Source organism: Phyllobates terribilis, unplaced genomic scaffold, assembly GCF_046119375.1.
Source record: "Phyllobates terribilis strain yellow unplaced genomic scaffold, ASM4611937v1 Scaffold_25__1_contigs__length_18738178, whole genome shotgun sequence".
Classification (NCBI taxonomy): domain Eukaryota; kingdom Metazoa; phylum Chordata; class Amphibia; order Anura; family Dendrobatidae; genus Phyllobates; species Phyllobates terribilis.
The window spans coordinates 6,389,819-6,409,656 of NW_027362785.1; the positions used below are offsets into that span (position 1 = coordinate 6,389,819).

The following is a 19,838-nucleotide window of genomic DNA, read 5'->3' on the forward strand; positions in this document are numbered from 1 at the left end:
GACTGTATAAATCTGTATGTAGTGAGCTCCCCCTAGTGATGGCTGTATAAATCTGTATGTAGTGAGCTCCCTCTAGTGGTGGCTGTATAAATCTGTATGTAGTGAGCTCCCTTTAGTGGTGACTGTATAAATCTGTATGTAGTGAGCTCCCTCTAGTGGTGACTGTATAAATCTGTATGTAGTGAGCCCCCTCTAGTGGTGGCTGTATAAATCTGTATGTAGTGAGCTCCCCCTAGTGGTGACTGTATAAATCTGTTAGTGTGCTCCCCCTAGTGGTGACTGTATAAATCTGTATGTAGTGAGCTTCCTATAGTGGTGACTGAATAAATCTGTATGTAGTGAGCCCCCTCTAGTGGTGGCTGTATAAATCTGTTAGTGAGCTCCCCCTGGTGGTGGCTGTATAAATCTGTATGTAGTGAGCTTCCTATAGTGGTGACTGTATAAATCTGTATGTAGTGAGCCCCCTCTAGTGGTGGCTGTATAAATCTGTATGTAGTGAGCTTCCTCTAGTGGTGGCTGTATAAATCTGTATGTAGTGAGCTCCCAATAGTGGTGACTGTATAAATCTGTATGTAGTGAGCTCCCCCTAGTGGTGGCTGTATAAATCTGTATGTAGTGAGCTCCCCCCAGTGGTGGCTGTATAAATCTGTATATAGTGAGCTTACTCTAGTGGTGGCTGTATAAATCTGTATATAGTGAGCTCCATCTAGTGGTGGCTGTATAAATCTGTATGTAGTGAGCTCCCTCTAGTGGTGACTGTATAAATCTGTATGTAGTGAGCTCCCTCTAGTGGTGACTGTATAAATCTGTATGTAGAGAGCTCCCCTAGTGATGGCTGTTTAAATCTGTATGTAGTGAGCTCACTCTAGTGGTGACTGTATAAATCTGTATGTAGTGAGCTCCCCCTAGTGATGGCTGTATAAATCTGTATGTAGTGAGCTCCCCCTAGTGGTGGCTGTATAAATCTGTATGTAGTGAGCTCCCTTTAGTGGTGGCTGTATAAATCTGTATGTAGTGAGCTCCCTCTAGTGGTGGCTGTAGAAATCTGTATGTAGTGAGCTCCCCCTAGTGGAGGCGGTATAAATCTGTATGTAGTGAGCTCCCCTTAGTGGTGGCTGTATAAATCTGTATGTAGTGAGCTCCCCCTAGTGGTGGTTGTATAAATCTATATGTAGTGAGCTCCCCCAACTCGTGACTGTATAAATCTGTATATAGTGAGCTCCCCCTAGTGGTGGCTGTATAAATCTGTATGTAGTGAGCTCTCCCTAGTGGTGGCTGTATAAATCTGTATGTAGTGAGCTCCCCCTAGTGGTGGCTGTATAAATCTGTATGTAGTGAGCTCCCCCTAGTGGTGGCTGTATAAATCTGTATGTAGTGAGCTCCCTCTAGTGGAGGCTGTATAAATCTGTATGTAGTGAGCTCCCCCTAGTGGTGGCTGTATAAATCTGTATGTAGTGAGCTCCCTCTAGTGGTGACTGTATAAATCTGTTAGTGATCTCCTTCTAGTGGTGGCTGTATAAATCTGTATGTAGTGAGCTCCCTCTAGTGGTGGCTGTATAAATCTGTATGTAGTGAGCTCCCTCAAGTGGTGTCTGTATAAATCTGTATGCAGTGAGCTCCCTCTAGTGGTGGCTGTATAAATCTGTATGTAGTGAGCTTCCTCTAGTGGTGCTGAATAAATCTGTATGTAGTGAGCTCCCTCTAGTGGTGACTGTATAAATCTGTATGTAGTGAGCTCCCTCTAGTGGTGACTGTATAAATCTGTATGTAGTGAGCTCCCTCTAGTGGTGACTGTATAAATCTGTATGTAGTGAGCTCCCCCTAGTGGTAGCTGTATAAATCTGTATGTAGTGAGCTCCCTCTAGTGGTGGCTGTATAAATCTGTATGTAGTGAGCTCCCCGTAGTGGTGGCTGTATAAATCTGTATGTAGTGAGCTCCCCCTAGTGGTGACTGTATAAATCTGTATGTAGTGAGCTCCCCCTAGTGGTGACTGTATAAATCTGTATGTAGTGAGCTCCCCCTAGTGGTGGCTGTATAAATCTGTATGTAGTGAGCTCCCTCTAGTGGTGGCTGTATAAATCTGTATGTAGTGAGCTCCCGCAAGTGGTGACTGTATAAATCTGTATGTAGTGAGCTCCCTCTAGTGGTGACTGTATAAATCTGTATGTAGTGAGCTCCCTCTAGTGGCGACTGTATAAATCTGTTAGTGAGCTCCCTCTAGTGGCGGCTGTATAAATCTGTATGTAGTGAGCTCCCCCTAGTGGTGACTGTATAAATCTGTATGTAGTGAGCTCCCCCAGTGGTGGCTGTATAAATCTGTATGTAGTGAGCTCCCTCTAGTGGTGACTGTATAAATCTGTATGTAGTGAGCTCCCTCTAGTGGTGACTGTATAAATCTGTATGTAGTGAGCTCCCTCTAGTGGTGGCTGTATAAATCTGTATGTAGTGAGCTCCCTCTAGTGGTGGCTGTATAAATCTGTATGTAGTGAGCCCCCTCTAGTGGTGGCTGTATAAATCTGTATGTAGTGAGCTCCCTCTAGTGGTGGCTGTATAAATCTGTATGTAGTGAGCTCCCTCTAGTGGTGACTGTATAAATCTGTATGTATTGAGCTCCCTCTAGTGGTGGCTGTATAAATCTGTATGTAGTGAGCTCCCTCTAGTGGTGACTGTATAAATCTGTATATAGTGAGCTCCCTCTAGTGGGGGCTGTATAAATCTGTATGTAGTGAGCTCCCTCTAGTGGTGGCTGTATAAATCTGTATGTAGTGAGCTCCCTCTAGTGGTGGCTGTATAAATCTGTATGTAGTGAGCTCCCTCTAGTGGTGGCTGTATAAATCTGTATGTAGTGAGCTCCCCCTAGTGGAGGCGGTATAAATCTGTATGTAGTGAGCTCCCCTTAGTGGTGGCTGTATAAATCTGTATGTAGTGAGCTCCCCCTAGTGGTAGCTGTATAAATCTGTATGTAGTGAGCTCCCCCTAGTGGTGGCTGTATAAATCTGTATGTAGTGAGCTCCCTCTAGTGGTGGCTGTATAAATCTGTATGTAGTGAGCTCCCTCTAGTGGTGACTGTATAAATCTGTATGCAGTGAGCTTCCCCTAGTGGTGACTGTATAAATCTATATGTAGTGAGCTCCCCCTAGTGGTGGTTGTATAAATCTATATGTAGTGAGCTCCCCCAACTCGTGACTGTATAAATCTGTATATAGTGAACTCCCCCTAGTGGTGGCTGTATAAATCTGTATGTAGTGAGCTCCCTCTAGTGGCGACTGTATAAATCTGTTAGTGAGCTCCCTCTAGTGGCGGCTGTATAAAGCTGTATGTAGTGAGCTCCCCCTAGTGGTGGCTGTATAAATCTGTATGTAGTGAGCTACCCCTAGTGGTGGCTGTATAAATCTGTATGTAGTGAGCTCCCTCTAGTGGAGGCTGTATAAATCTGTATGTAGTGAGCTCCATCTAGTGGTGACTGTATAAATCTGTATGTAGTGAGCTTCCTCTAGTAGTGACTGTATAAATCTGTATGTAGTGAGCTCCCTCTAGTGGTGGCTGTATAAATCTGTATGTAGTTAGCTCCCCCTAGTGGTGGCTGTATAAATCTGTATGTAGTGAGCTCCCTCTAGTGGTGGCTGTATAAATCTGTATGTAGTGAGCTCCCTCTAGTGGTGGCTGTATAAATCTGTATGTAGTGACCTCCCTCTAGTGGTGACTGTATAAATCTGTATGTAGTGAGCTCCCTCTAGTGGTGACTATATAAATCTGTATGTAGTGAGCTCCCCCTAGTGGTGACTGTATAAATCTGTATGTAGTGAGCTCCCCCTAGTGATGGCTGTATAAATCTGTGTGTAGTGAGCTCCCTCTAGTGGTGACTGTATAAATCTGTATGTCGTGAGCTCCCTCTAGTGGTGACTGTATAAATCTGTATGTAGTGAGCTCCCTCTAGTGGTGGCTGTATAAATCTGTATGTAGTGAGCTCCCCCTAGTGGTGACTGTATAAATCTGTATGTAGTGAGCTCCCCCTAGTGGTGGCTGTATAAATCTGTATGTAGTGAGCACCCTCTAGTGGTGGCTGTATAAATCTGTATGTAGTGAGCTCCCTTTAGTGGTGGCTGTATAAATCTGTATGTAGTGAGCTTCCCCCAGTGGTGGCTGTATAAATCTGTATATAGTGAGCTTACTCTAGTGGTGGCTGTATAAATCTGTATATAGTGAGCTCCATCTAGTGGTGGCTGTATAAATCTGTATGTAGTGAGCTCCCTCTAGTGGTGGCTGTATAAATCTGTATGTAGTGAGCTCCCTCTAGTGGTGGCTGTATAAATCTGTATGTAGTGAGCTCCCTCTAGTGGTGGCTGTATAAATCTGTATGTAGTGAGCTCCCCCCAGTGGTGGCTGTATAAATCTGTATATAGTGAGCTTACTCTAGTGGTGGCTGTATAAATCTGTATGTAGTGAGCTCCCCCTAGTGGTGGCTGTATAAATCTGTATGTAGTGAGCTCCCTCTAGTGGAGGCTGTATAAATCTGTATGTAGTGAGCTCCCCCTAGTGGTGACTGTATAAATCTGTATGTAGTGAGCTCCCTCTAGTGGTGACTGTATAAATCTGTTAGTGATCTCCTTCTAGTGGTGGCTGTATAAATCTGTATGTAGTGAGCTCCCTCTAGTGGTGGCTGTATAAATCTGTATATAGTGAGCTTACTCTAGTGGTGGCTGTATAAATCTGTATATAGTGAGCTCCATCTAGTGGTGGCTGTATAAATCTGTATGTAGTGAGCTCCCTCTAGTGGTGACTGTATAAATCTGTATGTAGTGACCTCCCTCTAGTGGTGGCTGTATAAATCTGTATGTAGTGAGCTCACTCTAGTGGTGACTGTATAAATCTGTATGTAGTGAGCTCCCCCTAGTGATGGCTGTATAAATCTGTATGTAGTGAGCTCCCCCTAGTGGTGGCTGTATAAATCTGTATGTAGTGAGCTCCCTTTAGTGGTGGCTGTATAAATCTGTATGTAGTGAGCTCCCTCTAGTGGTGGCTGTATAAATCTGTATGTAGTGAGCTCCCCCTAGTGGAGGCGGTATAAATCTGTATGTAGTGAGCTCCCCTTAGTGGTGGCTGTATAAATCTGTATGTAGTGAGCTCCCCCTAGTGGTGGTTGTATAAATCTATATGTAGTGAGCTCCCCCAACTCGTGACTGTATAAATCTGTATATAGTGAGCTCCCCCTAGTGGTGGCTGTATAAATCTGTATGTAGTGAGCTCTCCCTAGTGGTGGCTGTATAAATCTGTATGTAGTGAGCTCCCCCTAGTGGTGGCTGTATAAATCTGTATGTAGTGAGCTCCCCCTAGTGGTGGCTGTATAAATCTGTATGTAGTGAGCTCCCTCTAGTGGAGGCTGTATAAATCTGTATGTAGTGAGCTCCCCCTAGTGGTGACTGTATAAATCTGTATGTAGTGAGCTCCCTCTAGTGGTGACTGTATAAATCTGTATGTAGTGAGCTCCCTCTAGTGGAGGCTGTATAAATCTGTATGTAGTGAGATCCCTCTAGTGGTGACTGTATAAATCTGTATGTAGTGAGCTCCCTCTAGTGGAGGCTGTATAAATCTGTATGTAGTGAGCTCCCTCTAGTGGTGGCTGTATAAATCTGTATGTAGTGAGCTCCCCGTAGTGGTGGCTGTATAAATCTGTATGTAGTGAGCCCCCTCTAGTGGTGACTGTATAAATCTGTATGTAGTGAGCTCCCTCTAGTGGTGACTGTATAAATCTGTATGTAGTGAGATCCCTCTAGTGGTGACTGTATAAATCTGTATGTAGTGAGCTCCCTCTAGTGGTGGCTGTATAAATCTGTATGTAGTGAGCTCCCTCTAGTGGTGGCTGTATAAATCTGTATGTAGTGAGTTCAGGCAATGACCTCTACAGAGTTATACACTGAGCCCGGATTCCCCATAAGGTCCCGTTTCCTTTCATGGGCTTTCCATTCTGAGCCGCCTCACCTGACGCCTGAGAGGACGATTCCTCACATATCGCCGGCCGTGAGCTCTGCTGATCTGTATCCACAGACGCCATACTGCAAGAAAAGAGAGGAGCAGCTCAGCAACGCGTCCACCGCGCATCACCACCAGACACTGGTGCAGAGTACAGGAAGAGGAATCATCTGCAGCCACAGACAGAAGCAGAATGATCTGCAGAGGCCCATATCCCTAATATGAACTGCACCAGCAGAACAGTGAGTGCAGCTCTGGAGGATAATACAGGATGTAACTCAGGATCAGTAATGTAATGTATGTACACAGTGACTGCACCAGCAGAATAGTGAGTGCAGCTCTGGAGTATAATACAGGAGGTAACTCAGGATCAGTAATGTAATGTATGTACACAGTGACTGCACCAGCAGAATAGTGAGTGCAGCTCTGGAGTATAATACAGGATGTAACTCAGGATCAGTAATGTAATGTATGTACACAGTGACTGCACCAGCAGAATAGTGAGTGCAGCTCTGGAGTATAATACAGGAGGTAACTCAGGATCAGTAATGTAATGTATGTACACAGTGACTGCACCAGCAGAATAGTGAGTGCAGCTCTGGAGTATAATACAGGAGGTAACTCAGGATCAGTAATGTAATGTATGTACACAGTGACTGCACCAGCAGAACAGTGAGTGCAGCTCTGGAGGATAATACAGGATGTAACTCAGGATCAGTAATGTAATGTATGTACACAGTGACTGCACCAGCAGAATAGTGAGTGCAGCTCTGGAGTATAATACAGGAGGTAACTCAGGATCAGTAATGTAATGTATGTACACAGTGACTGCACCAGCAGAATAGTGAGTGCAGCTCTGGAGTATAATACAGGATGTAACTCAGGATCAGTAATGTAATGTATGTACACAGTGACTGCACCAGCAGAATAGTGAGTGCAGCTCTGGAGTATAATACAGGAGGTAACTCAGGATCAGTAATGTAATGTATGTACACAGTGACTGCACCAGCAGAATAGTGAGTGCAGCTCTGGAGTATAATACAGGAGGTAACTCAGGATCAGTAATGTAATGTATGTACACAGTGACTGCACCAGCAGAACAGTGAGTGCAGCTCTGGAGGATAATACAGGATGTAACTCAGGATCAGTAATGTAATGTATGTACACAGTGACTGCACCAGCAGAATAGTGAGTGCAGCTCTGGAGTGTAATACAGGATGTAACTCAGGATCAGTAATGTAATGTATGTACACAGTGACTGCACCAGCAGAATAGTGAGTGCAGCTCTGGAGTGTAATACAGGATGTAACTCAGGATCAGTAATGTAATGTATGTACACAGTGACTGCACCAGCAGAATAGTGAGTGCAGCTCTGGAGTGTAATACAGGATGTAACTCAGGATCAGTAATGTAATGTATGTACACAGTGACTGCACCAGCAGAATAGTGAGTGCAGCTCTGGAGTATAATACAGGAGGTAACTCAGGATCATTAATGTAATGTATGTACACAGTGACTGCACCAGCAGAATAGTGAGTGCAGCTCTGGAGTATAATACAGGAGGTAACTCAGGATCATTAATGTAATGTATGTACACAGTGACTACACCAGCAGAATAGTGAGTGCAGCTCTGGAGGATAATACAGGATGTAACTCAGGATCAGTAATGTAATGTATGTACACAGTGACTGCACCAGCAGAATAGTGAGTGCAGCTCTGGAGGATAATACAGGATGTAACTCAGGATCAGTAATGTATGTACACAGTGACTGCACCAGCAGAATAGTGAGTGCAGCTCTGGAGTATAATACAGGATGTAACTCAGGATCAGTAATGTAATGTATATACACAGTGACTGCTCCAGCAGAATAGTGAGTGCAGCTCTGGAGTATAATACAGGATGTAACTCAGGATCAGTAATGTAATGTATGTACACAGTGACTGCACCAGCAGAATAGTGAGTGCAGCTCTGGGGTATAATACAGGATGTAACTCAGGATCAGTAATGTAATGTATGTACACAGTGACTGCACCAGCAGAATAGTGAGTGCAGCTCTGGAGTATAATACAGGATGTAACTCAGGATCAGTAATGTAATGTATGTACACAGTGACTGCACCAGCAGAATAGTGAGTGCAGCTCTGGAATATAATACAGGATGTAACTCAGGATCAGTAATGTAATGTATGTACACAGTGACTGCACCAGCAGAATAGTGAGTGCAGCTCTGGAGTATAATACAGGATGTAACTCAGGATCAGTAATGTAATGTATGTACACAGTGACTGCACCAGCAGAATAGTGAGTGCAGCTCTGGAGTATAATACAGGATGTAACTCAGGATCAGTAATGTAATGTATATACACAGTGACTGCACCAGCAGAATAGTGAGTGCAGCTCTGGAGTATAATACAGGATGTAACTCAGGATCAGTAATGTAATGTATGTACACAGTGACTGCACCAGCAGAATAGTGAGTGCAGCTCTGGGGTATAATACAGGAGGTAACTCAGGATCAGTAATGTAATGTATATACACAGTGACTGCACCAGCAGAATAGTGAGTGCAGCTCTGGAGTATAATACAGGATGTAACTCAGGATCAGTAATGTAATGTATGTACACAGTGACTGCACCAGCAGAATAGTGAGTGCAGCTCTGGGGTATAATACAGGAGGTAACTCAGGATCAGTAATGTAATGTATGTACACAGTGACTGCACCAGCAGAATAGGGAGTGCAGCACTGGAGTATAATACAGGATGTAACTCAGGATCAGTAATGTAATGTATGTATACAGTGACTGCACCAGCAGAATAGTGAGTGCAGCACTGGAGTATAATACAGGATGTAACTCAGGATCAGTAATGTAATGTATATACACAGTGACTGCACCAGCAGAATAGTGAGTGCAGCTCTGGAGTATAATACAGGATGTAACTCAGGATCAGTAATGTAATGTATGTACACAGTGACTGCACCAGCAGAATAGTGAGTGCAGCTCTGGAGTATAATACAGGATGTAACTCAGGATCAGTAATGTAATGTATGTATACAGTGACTGAACCAGCAGAATAGTGACTGCAGCTCTGGAGGATAATACAGGAGGTAACTCAGGATCAGTAATGTTATGTATGTACACAGTGACTGCACCAGCAGAATAGTGAGTGCAGCTCTGGAGTATAATACAGGATGTAACTCAGGATCAGTAATGTAATGTATGTACACAGTGACTGCACCAGCAGAATAGTGAGTGCAGCTCTGGAGTATAATACAGGATGTAACTCAGGATCAGTAATGTAATGTATGTATACAGTGACTGAACCAGCAGAATAGTGACTGCAGCTCTGGAGGATAATACAGGAGGTAACTCAGGATCAGTAATGTAATGTATGTACACAGTGACTGCACCAGCAGAATAGTGAGTGCAGCTCTGGAGTATAATACAGGATGTAACTCAGGATCAGTAATGTAATGTATGTACACAGTGACTGCACCAGCAGAATAGTGAGTGCAGCTCTGGAGGATAATACAGGATGTAACTCAGGATCAGTAATGTAATGTATGTACACAGTGACTACACCAGCAGAATAGTGAGTGCAGCTCTGGAGTATAATACAGGATGTAACTCAGGATCAGTAATGTAATGTATGTACACAGTGACTGCACCAGCAGAATAGTGAGTGCAGCACTGGAGGATAATACAGGATGTAACTCAGGATCAGTAATGTAATGTATGTACACAGTGACTACACCAGCAGAATAGTGAGTGCAGCTCTGGAGTATAATACAGGATGTAACTCAGGATCAGTAATGTAATGTATGTACACAGTGACTGCACCAGCAGAATAGTGAGTGCAGCTCTGGAGTATAATACAGGATGTAACTCAGTATCAGTAATGTAATGTATGTATACAGTGACTGCACCAGCAGAATAGTGAGTGCAGCTCTGGAGTATAATACAGGATGTAACTCAGGATCAGTAATGTAATGTATGTACACAGTGACTGCACCAGCAGAATAGTGAGTGCAGCTCTGGAGTATAATGCAGGATGTAACTCAGGATCAGTAATGTAATGTATGTACACAGTGACTGCACCAGCAGAATAGTGAGTGCAGCTCTGGAGTATAATACAGGATGTATCTCAGGACCAGTAATGTAATGTATGTACACAGTGACTGCACCAGCAGAATAGTGAGTGCAGCTCTGGAGTATAATACAGGAGGTAACTCAGGATTAGTAATGTAATGTATGTACACAGTGACTGCACCAGCAGAATAGTGAGTGCAGCTCTGGAGTATAATACAGGAGGTAACTCAGGATCAGTAATGTAATGTATGTACACAGTGACTGCACCAGCAGAATAGTGAGTGCAGCTCTGGAGTATAAAACAGGATGTAACTCAGGATCAGTAATGTAATGTATGTAGACAGTGACTGCACCAGCAGAATAGTGAGTGCAGCTCTGGAGTATAATACAGGATGTAACTCAGGATCAGTAATGTAATGTATGTACACAGTGACTGCACCAGCAGAATAGTGAGTGCAGCTCTGGAGTATAATACAGGACGTAACTCAGGATCAGTAATGTAATGTATGTACACAGTGACTGCACCAGCAGAATTGTGAGTGCAGCTCTGGAGTATAATACAGGATGTAACTCAGGATCAGTAATGTAATGTATATACACAGTGACTGCACCAGCAGAATTGTGAGTGCAGCTCTGGAGTATAATACAGGAGGTAAATCAAGATCAGTAATGTAATTTACACAGTGACTGCACCAGCAGAATAGTGAGTGCAGCTCTGGAGTATAATACAGGATGTAACTCAGGATCAGTAATGTAATGTATGTACACAGTAACTGCACCAGTAGAATAGAGAGTGCAGCTCTGGAGTATAATACAGGAGGTAACTCAGGATCAGTAATGTAATGTATGTACACAGTGACTGCACCAGCAGAATAGTGAGTGCAGCTCTGGGGTATAATACAGGAGGTAAATCAGGATCAGTAATGTAATGTACACAGTGACTGCACCAGCAGAATAGTGAGTGCAGCTCTGGAGTATAATACAGGAGGTAACTCAGGATCAGTAATGTAATGTACACAGTGACTGCACCAGCAGAATAGTGAGTGCAGCTCTGGGGTACAATACAGGAGGTAAATCAGGATCAGTAATGTAATGTACACAGTGACTGCACCAGCAGAATAGTGAGTGCAGCTCTGGGGTATAATACAGGAGGTAAATCAGGATCAGTAATGTATGTACACAGTGACTGCACCAGCAGAATAGTGAGGGCAGCTCTGCAGTATAATACAGGAGGTTACTCAGGATCAGTAATGTAATGTATGTACATAGTGACTGCACCAGCAGAATAGTGAGTGCAGCTCTGGAGTATAATACAGGATGTAACTCAGGATCAGTAATGTAATGTATGTACACAGTGACTCCACCAGCAGAATAGTGAGTGCAGCTCTGGGGTATAATACAGGAGGTAACTCAGGATCAGTAATGTATGTACACAGTGACTGCACCAGCAGAATAGTGAGTGCAGCTCTGGAGTATAATACAGGATGTAACTCAGGATCAGTAATGTAATGCATGTACACAGTGACTGCACCAGCAGAATAGTGAGTGCAGCTCTGGAGTATAATACAGGAGGTAACTCAGGATCAGTAATGTAATGTATGTACACAGTGACTGCACCAGCAGAATAGTGAGTGCAGCTCTGGAGTATAATACAGGAGGTAACTCAGGATCAGTAATGTAATGTATGTACACAGTGACTGCACCAGCAGAATAGTGAGTGCAGCTCTGGAGTATAATACAGGAGGTAACTCAGGATCAGCAATGTAATGTATGTACACAGTGACTGCACCAGCAGAATAGTGAGTGCAGCTCTGGAGTATAATACAGGAGGTAACTCAGGATCAGTAATGTAATGTATGTACACAGTGACTGCACCAGCAGAATAGTGAGTGCAGCTCTGGAGTATAATACAGGAGGTAACTCAGGATCAGTAATGTAATGTATGTACACAGTGACTGCACCAGCAGAATAGTAAGTGCAGCTCTGGAGTATAATACAGGATGTAACTCAGGATCAGTAATGTATGTACACAGTGACTGCACCAGCAGAATAGTGAGCGCAGCTCTGGAGGATAATACAGGAAGTAACTCAGGATCAGTAATGTAATGTATGAACACAGTGACTGCACCAGCAGAATAGTGAGTGCGGCTGTGGAGTATAATACAGGATGTAACTCAGGATCAGTAATGTAATGTATGTACACAGTGACTGCACCAGCAGAATAGTGAGTGCAGCTCTGGAGTATAATACAGGATGTAACTCAGGATCAGTAATGTAATGTATGTACACAGTGATTGCACCAGCAGAATAGTGAGTGCAGCTCTGGAGTATAATACAGGATGTAACTCAGGATCAGTAATGTAATGTATGTACACAGTGACTGCACCAGCAGAATAGTGAGTGCAGCTCTGGGGTATAATACAGGAGGTAAATCAGGATCAGTAATGTATGTACACAGTGACTGCACCAGCAGAATAGTGAGTGCAGCTCTGGAGTATAATACAGGATGTAACTCAGGGTCAGTAATGTAATGTATATACACTGTGACTGCACCAGCAGAATAGTGAGTGCAGCTCTGGAGTATAATACAGGATGTAACTCAGGATCAGTAATGTAATGTATGTACACAGTGACTGCACCAGAAGAATAGTGAGTGCAGCTGTGGAGTATAATACAGGATGTAACTCAGGATCAGTAATGTAATGTATTTACACAGTGACTGCATCAGCAGAATAGTGAGTGCAGCTCTGGAGTATAATACAGGAGGTAACTCAGGATCAGTAATGTAATGTATGTACACAGTAACTGCACCAGCAGAATAGTGAGTGCAGCTCTGGAGGATAATACAGGAGGTAACTCAGGATCAGTATTTGTAATGTATGTACACAGTGACTGCACCAGCAGAATAGTGAGTGCAGCTCTGGAGGATAATACAGGATGTAACTCAGGATCAGTAATGTAATGTATATACACAGTGACTGCTCCAGCAGAATAGTGAGTGCAGCTGTGGAGTATAATACAGGATGTAACTCAGGATCAGTAATGTAATGTATGTACACAGTGACTGCACCAGCAGAATAGTGAGTGCAGCTCTGGAGTATAATACAGGAGGTAACTTAGGATCAGTAATGTAATGTATGTACACAGTGACTGCACCAGCAGAATAGTGAGTGCAGCTCTGGAGTATAATACAGGACGTAACTCAGGATCAGCAATGTAATGTATGTACACAGTGACTGCACCAGCAGAATTGTGAGTGCAGCTCTGGAGTATAATACAGGATGTAACTCAGGATCAGTAATGTAATGTATATACACAGTGACTGCACCAGCAGAATTGTGAGTGCAGCTCTGGAGTATAATACAGGAGGTAAATCAGGATCAGTAATGTAATGTACACAGTGACTGCACCAGCAGAATAGTGAGTGCAGCTCTGGAGTATAATACAGGATGTAACTCAGGATCAGTAATGTAATGTATGTACACAGTAACTGCACCAGTAGAATAGAGAGTGCAGCTCTGGAGTATAATACAGGAGGTAACTCAGGATCAGTAAGGTAATGTATGTACACAGTGACTGCACCAGCAGAATAGTGAGTGCAGCTCTGGGGTATAATACAGGAGGTAAATCAGGATCAGTAATGTAATGTACACAGTGACTGCACCAGCAGAATAGTGAGTGCAGCTCTGGAGTATAATACAGGAGGTATCTCAGGATCAGTAATGTAATGTATGTACACAGTGACTACACCAGCAGAATAGTGAGTGCAGCTCTGGAGTATAATACAGGATGTAACTCAGGGTCAGTAATGTAATGTATATACACTGTGACTGCACCAGCAGAATAGTGAGTGCAGCTCTGGAGTATAATACAGGATGTAACTCAGGATCAGTAATGTAATGTATGTACACAGTGACTGCACCAGCAGAATAGTGAGTGCAGCTCTGGAGTATAATACAGGATGTAACTCAGGATCAGTAATGTAATGTACACAGTGACTGCACCAGCAGAATAGTGAGTGCAGCTCTGGAGTATAATACAGGATGTAACTCAGGATCAGTAATGTAATGTATGTACACAGTGACTGCACCAGCAGAATAGTGAGTGCAGCTCTGGAGTATAATACAGAATGTAACTCAGGATTAGTAATGTAATGTATGTACACAGTGACTGCTCCAGCAGAATAGTGAGTGCAGCTCTGGAGTATAATACAGGATGTAACTCAGGATCAGTAATGTAATGTATGTACACAGTGACTGCACCAGCAGAATAGTGAGTGCAGCTCTGGGGTATAATACAGGATGTAACTCAGGATCAGTAATGTAATGTATGTACACAGTGACTGCACCAACAGAATAGTGAGTGCAGCTCTGGAGTATAATACAGTATGTAACTCAGTGTCAGTAATGTAATGTATATACACTGTGACTGCACCAGCAGAATAGTGAGTGCAGCTGTGGAGTATAATACAGGAGGTAACTCAGGATCAGTAATGTAATGTATGTACACAGTAACTGCACCAGCAGAATAGTGAGTGCAGCTCTGGAGGATAATACAAAAGGTAACTCAGGATCAGTATTTGTAATGTATGTACACAGTGACTGCACCAGCAGAATAGTGAGTGCAGCTCTGGAGGATAATACAGGAGGTAACTTAGGATCAGTAATGTAATGTATGTACACAGTGACTGCACCAGCAGAATAGTGAGTGCAGCTCTGGGGTATAATACAGGATGTAACTCAGGATCAGTAATGTAATGTATGTACACAGTGACTGCACCAGCAGAATAGAGAGTGCAGCTGTGGAGTATAATACAGGATGTAACTCAGGATCAGTAATGTAATGTATGTACACAGTGACTGCACCAGCAGAATAGAGAGTGCAGCTGTGGAGTATAATACAGGATGTAACTCATGATCAGTAATGTAATGTATGTACACAGTGACTGCACCAGCAGAATAGTGAGTGCAGCTCTGGAGTATAATACAGGATGTAACTCAGGATCAGTAATGTAATGTATGTACACAGTGACTGCACCAGCAGAATAGTGAGTGCAGCTCTGGAGTGTAATACAGGATGTAACTCAGGATCAGTAATGTAATGTATGTACACAGTGACTGCACCAGCAGAATAGTGAGTGCAGCTCTGGAGTATAATACAGGATGTAACTCAGTATCAGTAATGTAATGTATGTACACAGTGACTGCACCAGCAGAATATTGAGTGCAGCTCTGGAGTATAATACAGGATGTAACTCAGGATCAGTAATGTAATATATGTACAGAGTGACTGCACCAGCAGAATAGTGAGTGCAGCTCTGGAGTATAATACAGGATGTAACTCAGGATCAGTAATGTAATGTATGTACACAGTGACTGCACCAGCAGAATATTGAGTGCAGCTCTGGAGTATAATACAGGATGTAACTCAGGATCAGTAATGTAATGTATGTACACAGTGACTGCACCAGCAGAATAGTGAGTGCAGCTGTGGAATATAATACAGGATGTAACTCAGGATCAGTAATGTAATGTATTTACACAGTGACTGCATCAGCAGAATAGTGAGTGCAGCTCTGGAGTATAATACAGGAGGTAACTCAGGATCAGTAATGTAATGTATGTACACAGTAACTGCACCAGCAGAATAGTGAGTGCAGCTCTGGAGGATAATACAGGAGGTAACTCAGGATCAGTATTTGTAATGTATGTACACAGTGACTGCACCAGCAGAATAGTGAGTGCAGCTCTGGAGGATAATACAGGATGTAACTCAGGATCAGTAATGTAATGTATATACACAGTGACTGCTCCAGCAGAATAGTGAGTGCAGCTGTGGAGTATAATACAGGATGTAACTCAGGATCAGTAATGTAATGTATGTACACAGTGACTGCACCAGCAGAATAGTGAGTGCAGCTCTGGAGTATAATACAGGATGTAACTCAGGATCAGTAATGTAATGTATGTACACAGTGACTGCACCAGCAGAATAGTGAGTGCAGCTCTGGAGTATAATACAGGAGGTAACTTAGGATCAGTAATGTAATGTATGTACACAGTGACTGCACCAGCAGAATAGTGAGTGCAGCTCTGGAGTATAATACAGGATGTAACTCAGGATCAGTAATGTAATGTATGTACACAGTGACTGCACCAGCAGAATAGTGAGTGCAGCTCTGGAGTATAATACAGGATGTAACTCCGGATCAGTAATGTAATGTATGTACACAGTGACTGCACCAGTAGAATAGTGAGTGCAGCTCTGGAGTATAATACAGGATGTAACTCAGGATCAGTAATGTAATGTATGTACACAGTGACTACACCAGCAGAATAGTGAGTGCAGCTCTGGAGTATAATACAGGATGTAACTCAGGATCAGTAATGTAATGTATGTACACAGTGACTGCACCAGCAGAATAGTGAGTGCAGCTCTGGAGTATAATACAGGATGTAACTCAGGATCAGTAATGTAATGTATGTACACAGTGACTGCACCAGCAGAATAGTGAGTGCAGCTCTGGAGTATAATACAGGACGTAACTCAGGATCAGGATTGTAATGTATGTACACAGTGACTGCACCAGCAGAATTGTGAGTGCAGCTCTGGAGTATAATACAGAATGTAACTCAGGATCAGTAATGTAATGTATATACACAGTGACTGCACCAGCAGAATTGTGAGTGCAGCTCTGGAGTATAATACAGGAGGTAAATCAGGATCAGTAATGTAATGTACACAGTGACTGCACCAGCAGAATAGTGAGTGCAGCTCTGGAGTATAATACAGGATGTAACTCAGGATCAGTAATGTAATGCACACAGTGACTGCATCAGCAGAATAGTGAGTGCAGCTCTGGGGTATAATACAGGAGGTAACTCAGGATCAGTAATGTAATGTATGTACACAGTGACTGCACCAGCAGAATAGTGAGTGCAGCTCTGGAGTATAATACAGGAGGTAACTCAGGATCAGTAATGTAATGCACACAGTGACTGCATCAGCAGAATAGTGAGTGCAGCTCTGGGGTATAATACAGGAGGTAACTCAGGATCAGTAATGTAATGTATGTACACAGTGACTGCACCAGCAGAATAGTGAGTGCAGCTCTGGAGTATAATACAGGAGGTAACTCAGGATCAGTAATGTAATGTATGTACACAGTGACTGCACCAGCAGAATAGTGAGTGCAGCTCTGGAGTATAATACAGGAGGAAACTCAGGATCAGCAATGTAATGTATGTACACAGTGACTGCACCAGCAGAATAGTGAGTGCAGCTCTGGGGTATAATACAGGAGGTAAATCAGGATCAGTAATGTATGTACACAGTGACTGCACCAGCAGAATAGTGAGTGCAGCTCTGGAGTATAATACAGGATGTAACTCAGGGTCAGTAATGTAATGTATATACACTGTGACTGCACCAGCAGAATAGTGAGTGCAGCTCTGGAGTATAATACAGGATGTAACTCAGGATCAGTAATGTAATGTATGTACACAGTGACTGCACCAGAAGAATAGGGAGTGCAGCTGTGGAGTATAATACAGGATGTAACTCAGGATCAGTAATGTAATGTATTTACACAGTGACTGCATCAGCAGAATAGTGAGTGCAGCTCTGGAGTATAATACAGGAGGTAACTCAGGATCAGTAATGTAATGTATGTACACAGTAACTGCACCAGCAGAATAGTGAGTGCAGCTCTGGAGGATAATACAGGAGGTAACTCAGGATCAGTATTTGTAATGTATGTACACAGTGACTGCACCAGCAGAATAGTGAGTGCAGCTCTGGAGGATAATACAGGATGTAACTCAGGATCAGTAATGTAATGTATATACACAGTGACTGCTCCAGCAGAATAGTGAGTGCAGCTGTGGAGTATAATACAGGATGTAACTCAGGATCAGTAATGTAATGTATGTACACAGTGACTGCACCAGCAGAATAGTGAGTGCAGCTCTGGAGTATAATACAGGAGGTAACTTAGGATCAGTAATGTAATGTATGTACACAGTGACTGCACCAGCAGAATAGTGAGTGCAGCTCTGGAGTATAATACAGGACGTAACTCAGGATCAGCAATGTAATGTATGTACACAGTGACTGCACCAGCAGAATTGTGAGTGCAGCTCTGGAGTATAATACAGGATGTAACTCAGGATCAGTAATGTAATGTATATACACAGTGACTGCACCAGCAGAATTGTGAGTGCAGCTCTGGAGTATAATACAGGAGGTAAATCAGGATCAGTAATGTAATGTACACAGTGACTGCACCAGCAGAATAGTGAGTGCAGCTCTGGAGTATAATACAGGATGTAACTCAGGATCAGTAATGTAATGTATGTACACAGTAACTGCACCAGTAGAATAGAGAGTGCAGCTCTGGAGTATAATACAGGAGGTAACTCAGGATCAGTAAGGTAATGTATGTACACAGTGACTGCACCAGCAGAATAGTGAGTGCAGCTCTGGGGTATAATACAGGAGGTAAATCAGGATCAGTAATGTAATGTACACAGTGACTGCACCAGCAGAATAGTGAGTGCAGCTCTGGAGTATAATACAGGAGGTATCTCAGGATCAGTAATGTAATGTATGTACACAGTGACTACACCAGCAGAATAGTGAGTGCAGCTCTGGAGTATAATACAGGATGTAACTCAGGGTCAGTAATGTAATGTATATACACTGTGACTGCACCAGCAGAATAGTGAGTGCAGCTCTGGAGTATAATACAGGATGTAACTCAGGATCAGTAATGTAATGTATGTACACAGTGACTGCACCAGCAGAATAGTGAGTGCAGCTCTGGAGTATAATACAGGATGTAACTCAGGATCAGTAATGTAATGTACACAGTGACTGCACCAGCAGAATAGTGAGTGCAGCTCTGGAGTATAATACAGGATGTAACTCAGGATCAGTAATGTAATGTATGTACACAGTGACTGCACCAGCAGAATAGTGAGTGCAGCTCTGGAGTATAATACAGGAGGTAACTCAGGATTAGTAATGTAATGTATGTACACAGTGACTGCTCCAGCAGAATAGTGAGTGCAGCTCTGGAGTATAATACAGGATGTAACTCAGGATTAGTAATGTAATGTATGTACACAGTGACTGCTCCAGCAGAATAGTGAGTGCAGCTCTGGGGTATAATACAGGATGTAACTCAGGATCAGTAATGTAATGTATGTACACAGTGACTGCACCAGCAGAATAGTGAGTGCAGCTCTGGAGTATAATACAGAATGTAACTCAGGATTAGTAATGTAATGTATGTACACAGTGACTGCTCCAGCAGAATAGTGAGTGCAGCTCTGGAGTATAATACAGGATGTAACTCAGGATCAGTAATGTAATGTATGTACACAGTGATTGCACCAGCAGAATAGTGAGTGCAGCTCTGGGGTATAATACAGGATGTAACTCAGGATCAGTAATGTAATGTATGTACACAGTGACTGCACCAACAGAATAGTGAGTGCAGCTCTGGAGTATAATACAGTATGTAACTCAGTGTCAGTAATGTAATGTATATACACTGTGACTGCACCAGCAGAATAGTGAGTGCAGCTGTGGAGTATAATACAGGAGGTAACTCAGGATCAGTAATGTAATGTATGTACACAGTAACTGCACCAGCAGAATAGTGAGTGCAGCTCTGGAGGATAATACAAAAGGTAACTCAGGATCAGTATTTGTAATGTATGTACACAGTGACTGCACCAGCAGAATAGTGAGTGCAGCTCTGGAGGATAATACAG

General features: G+C 43.0%; 1 protein-coding gene across 3 annotated transcripts in view; it reads right to left on the reverse strand.

Moving 5' to 3' along the window:
* LOC141176422 (uncharacterized) overlaps positions 1-19,838 on the reverse strand; it is a 214,349-nt gene that overhangs the window by 90,532 nt on the left and 103,979 nt on the right. For all 3 annotated transcript variants that reach the window (XM_073660406.1, XM_073660407.1, XM_073660405.1), the window contains exon 2: positions 5,981-6,054. In XM_073660406.1, the coding sequence (XP_073516507.1) occupies positions 5,981-6,054 (74 nt within the window). The remainder of the gene's footprint in view (positions 1-5,980; positions 6,055-19,838) is intronic.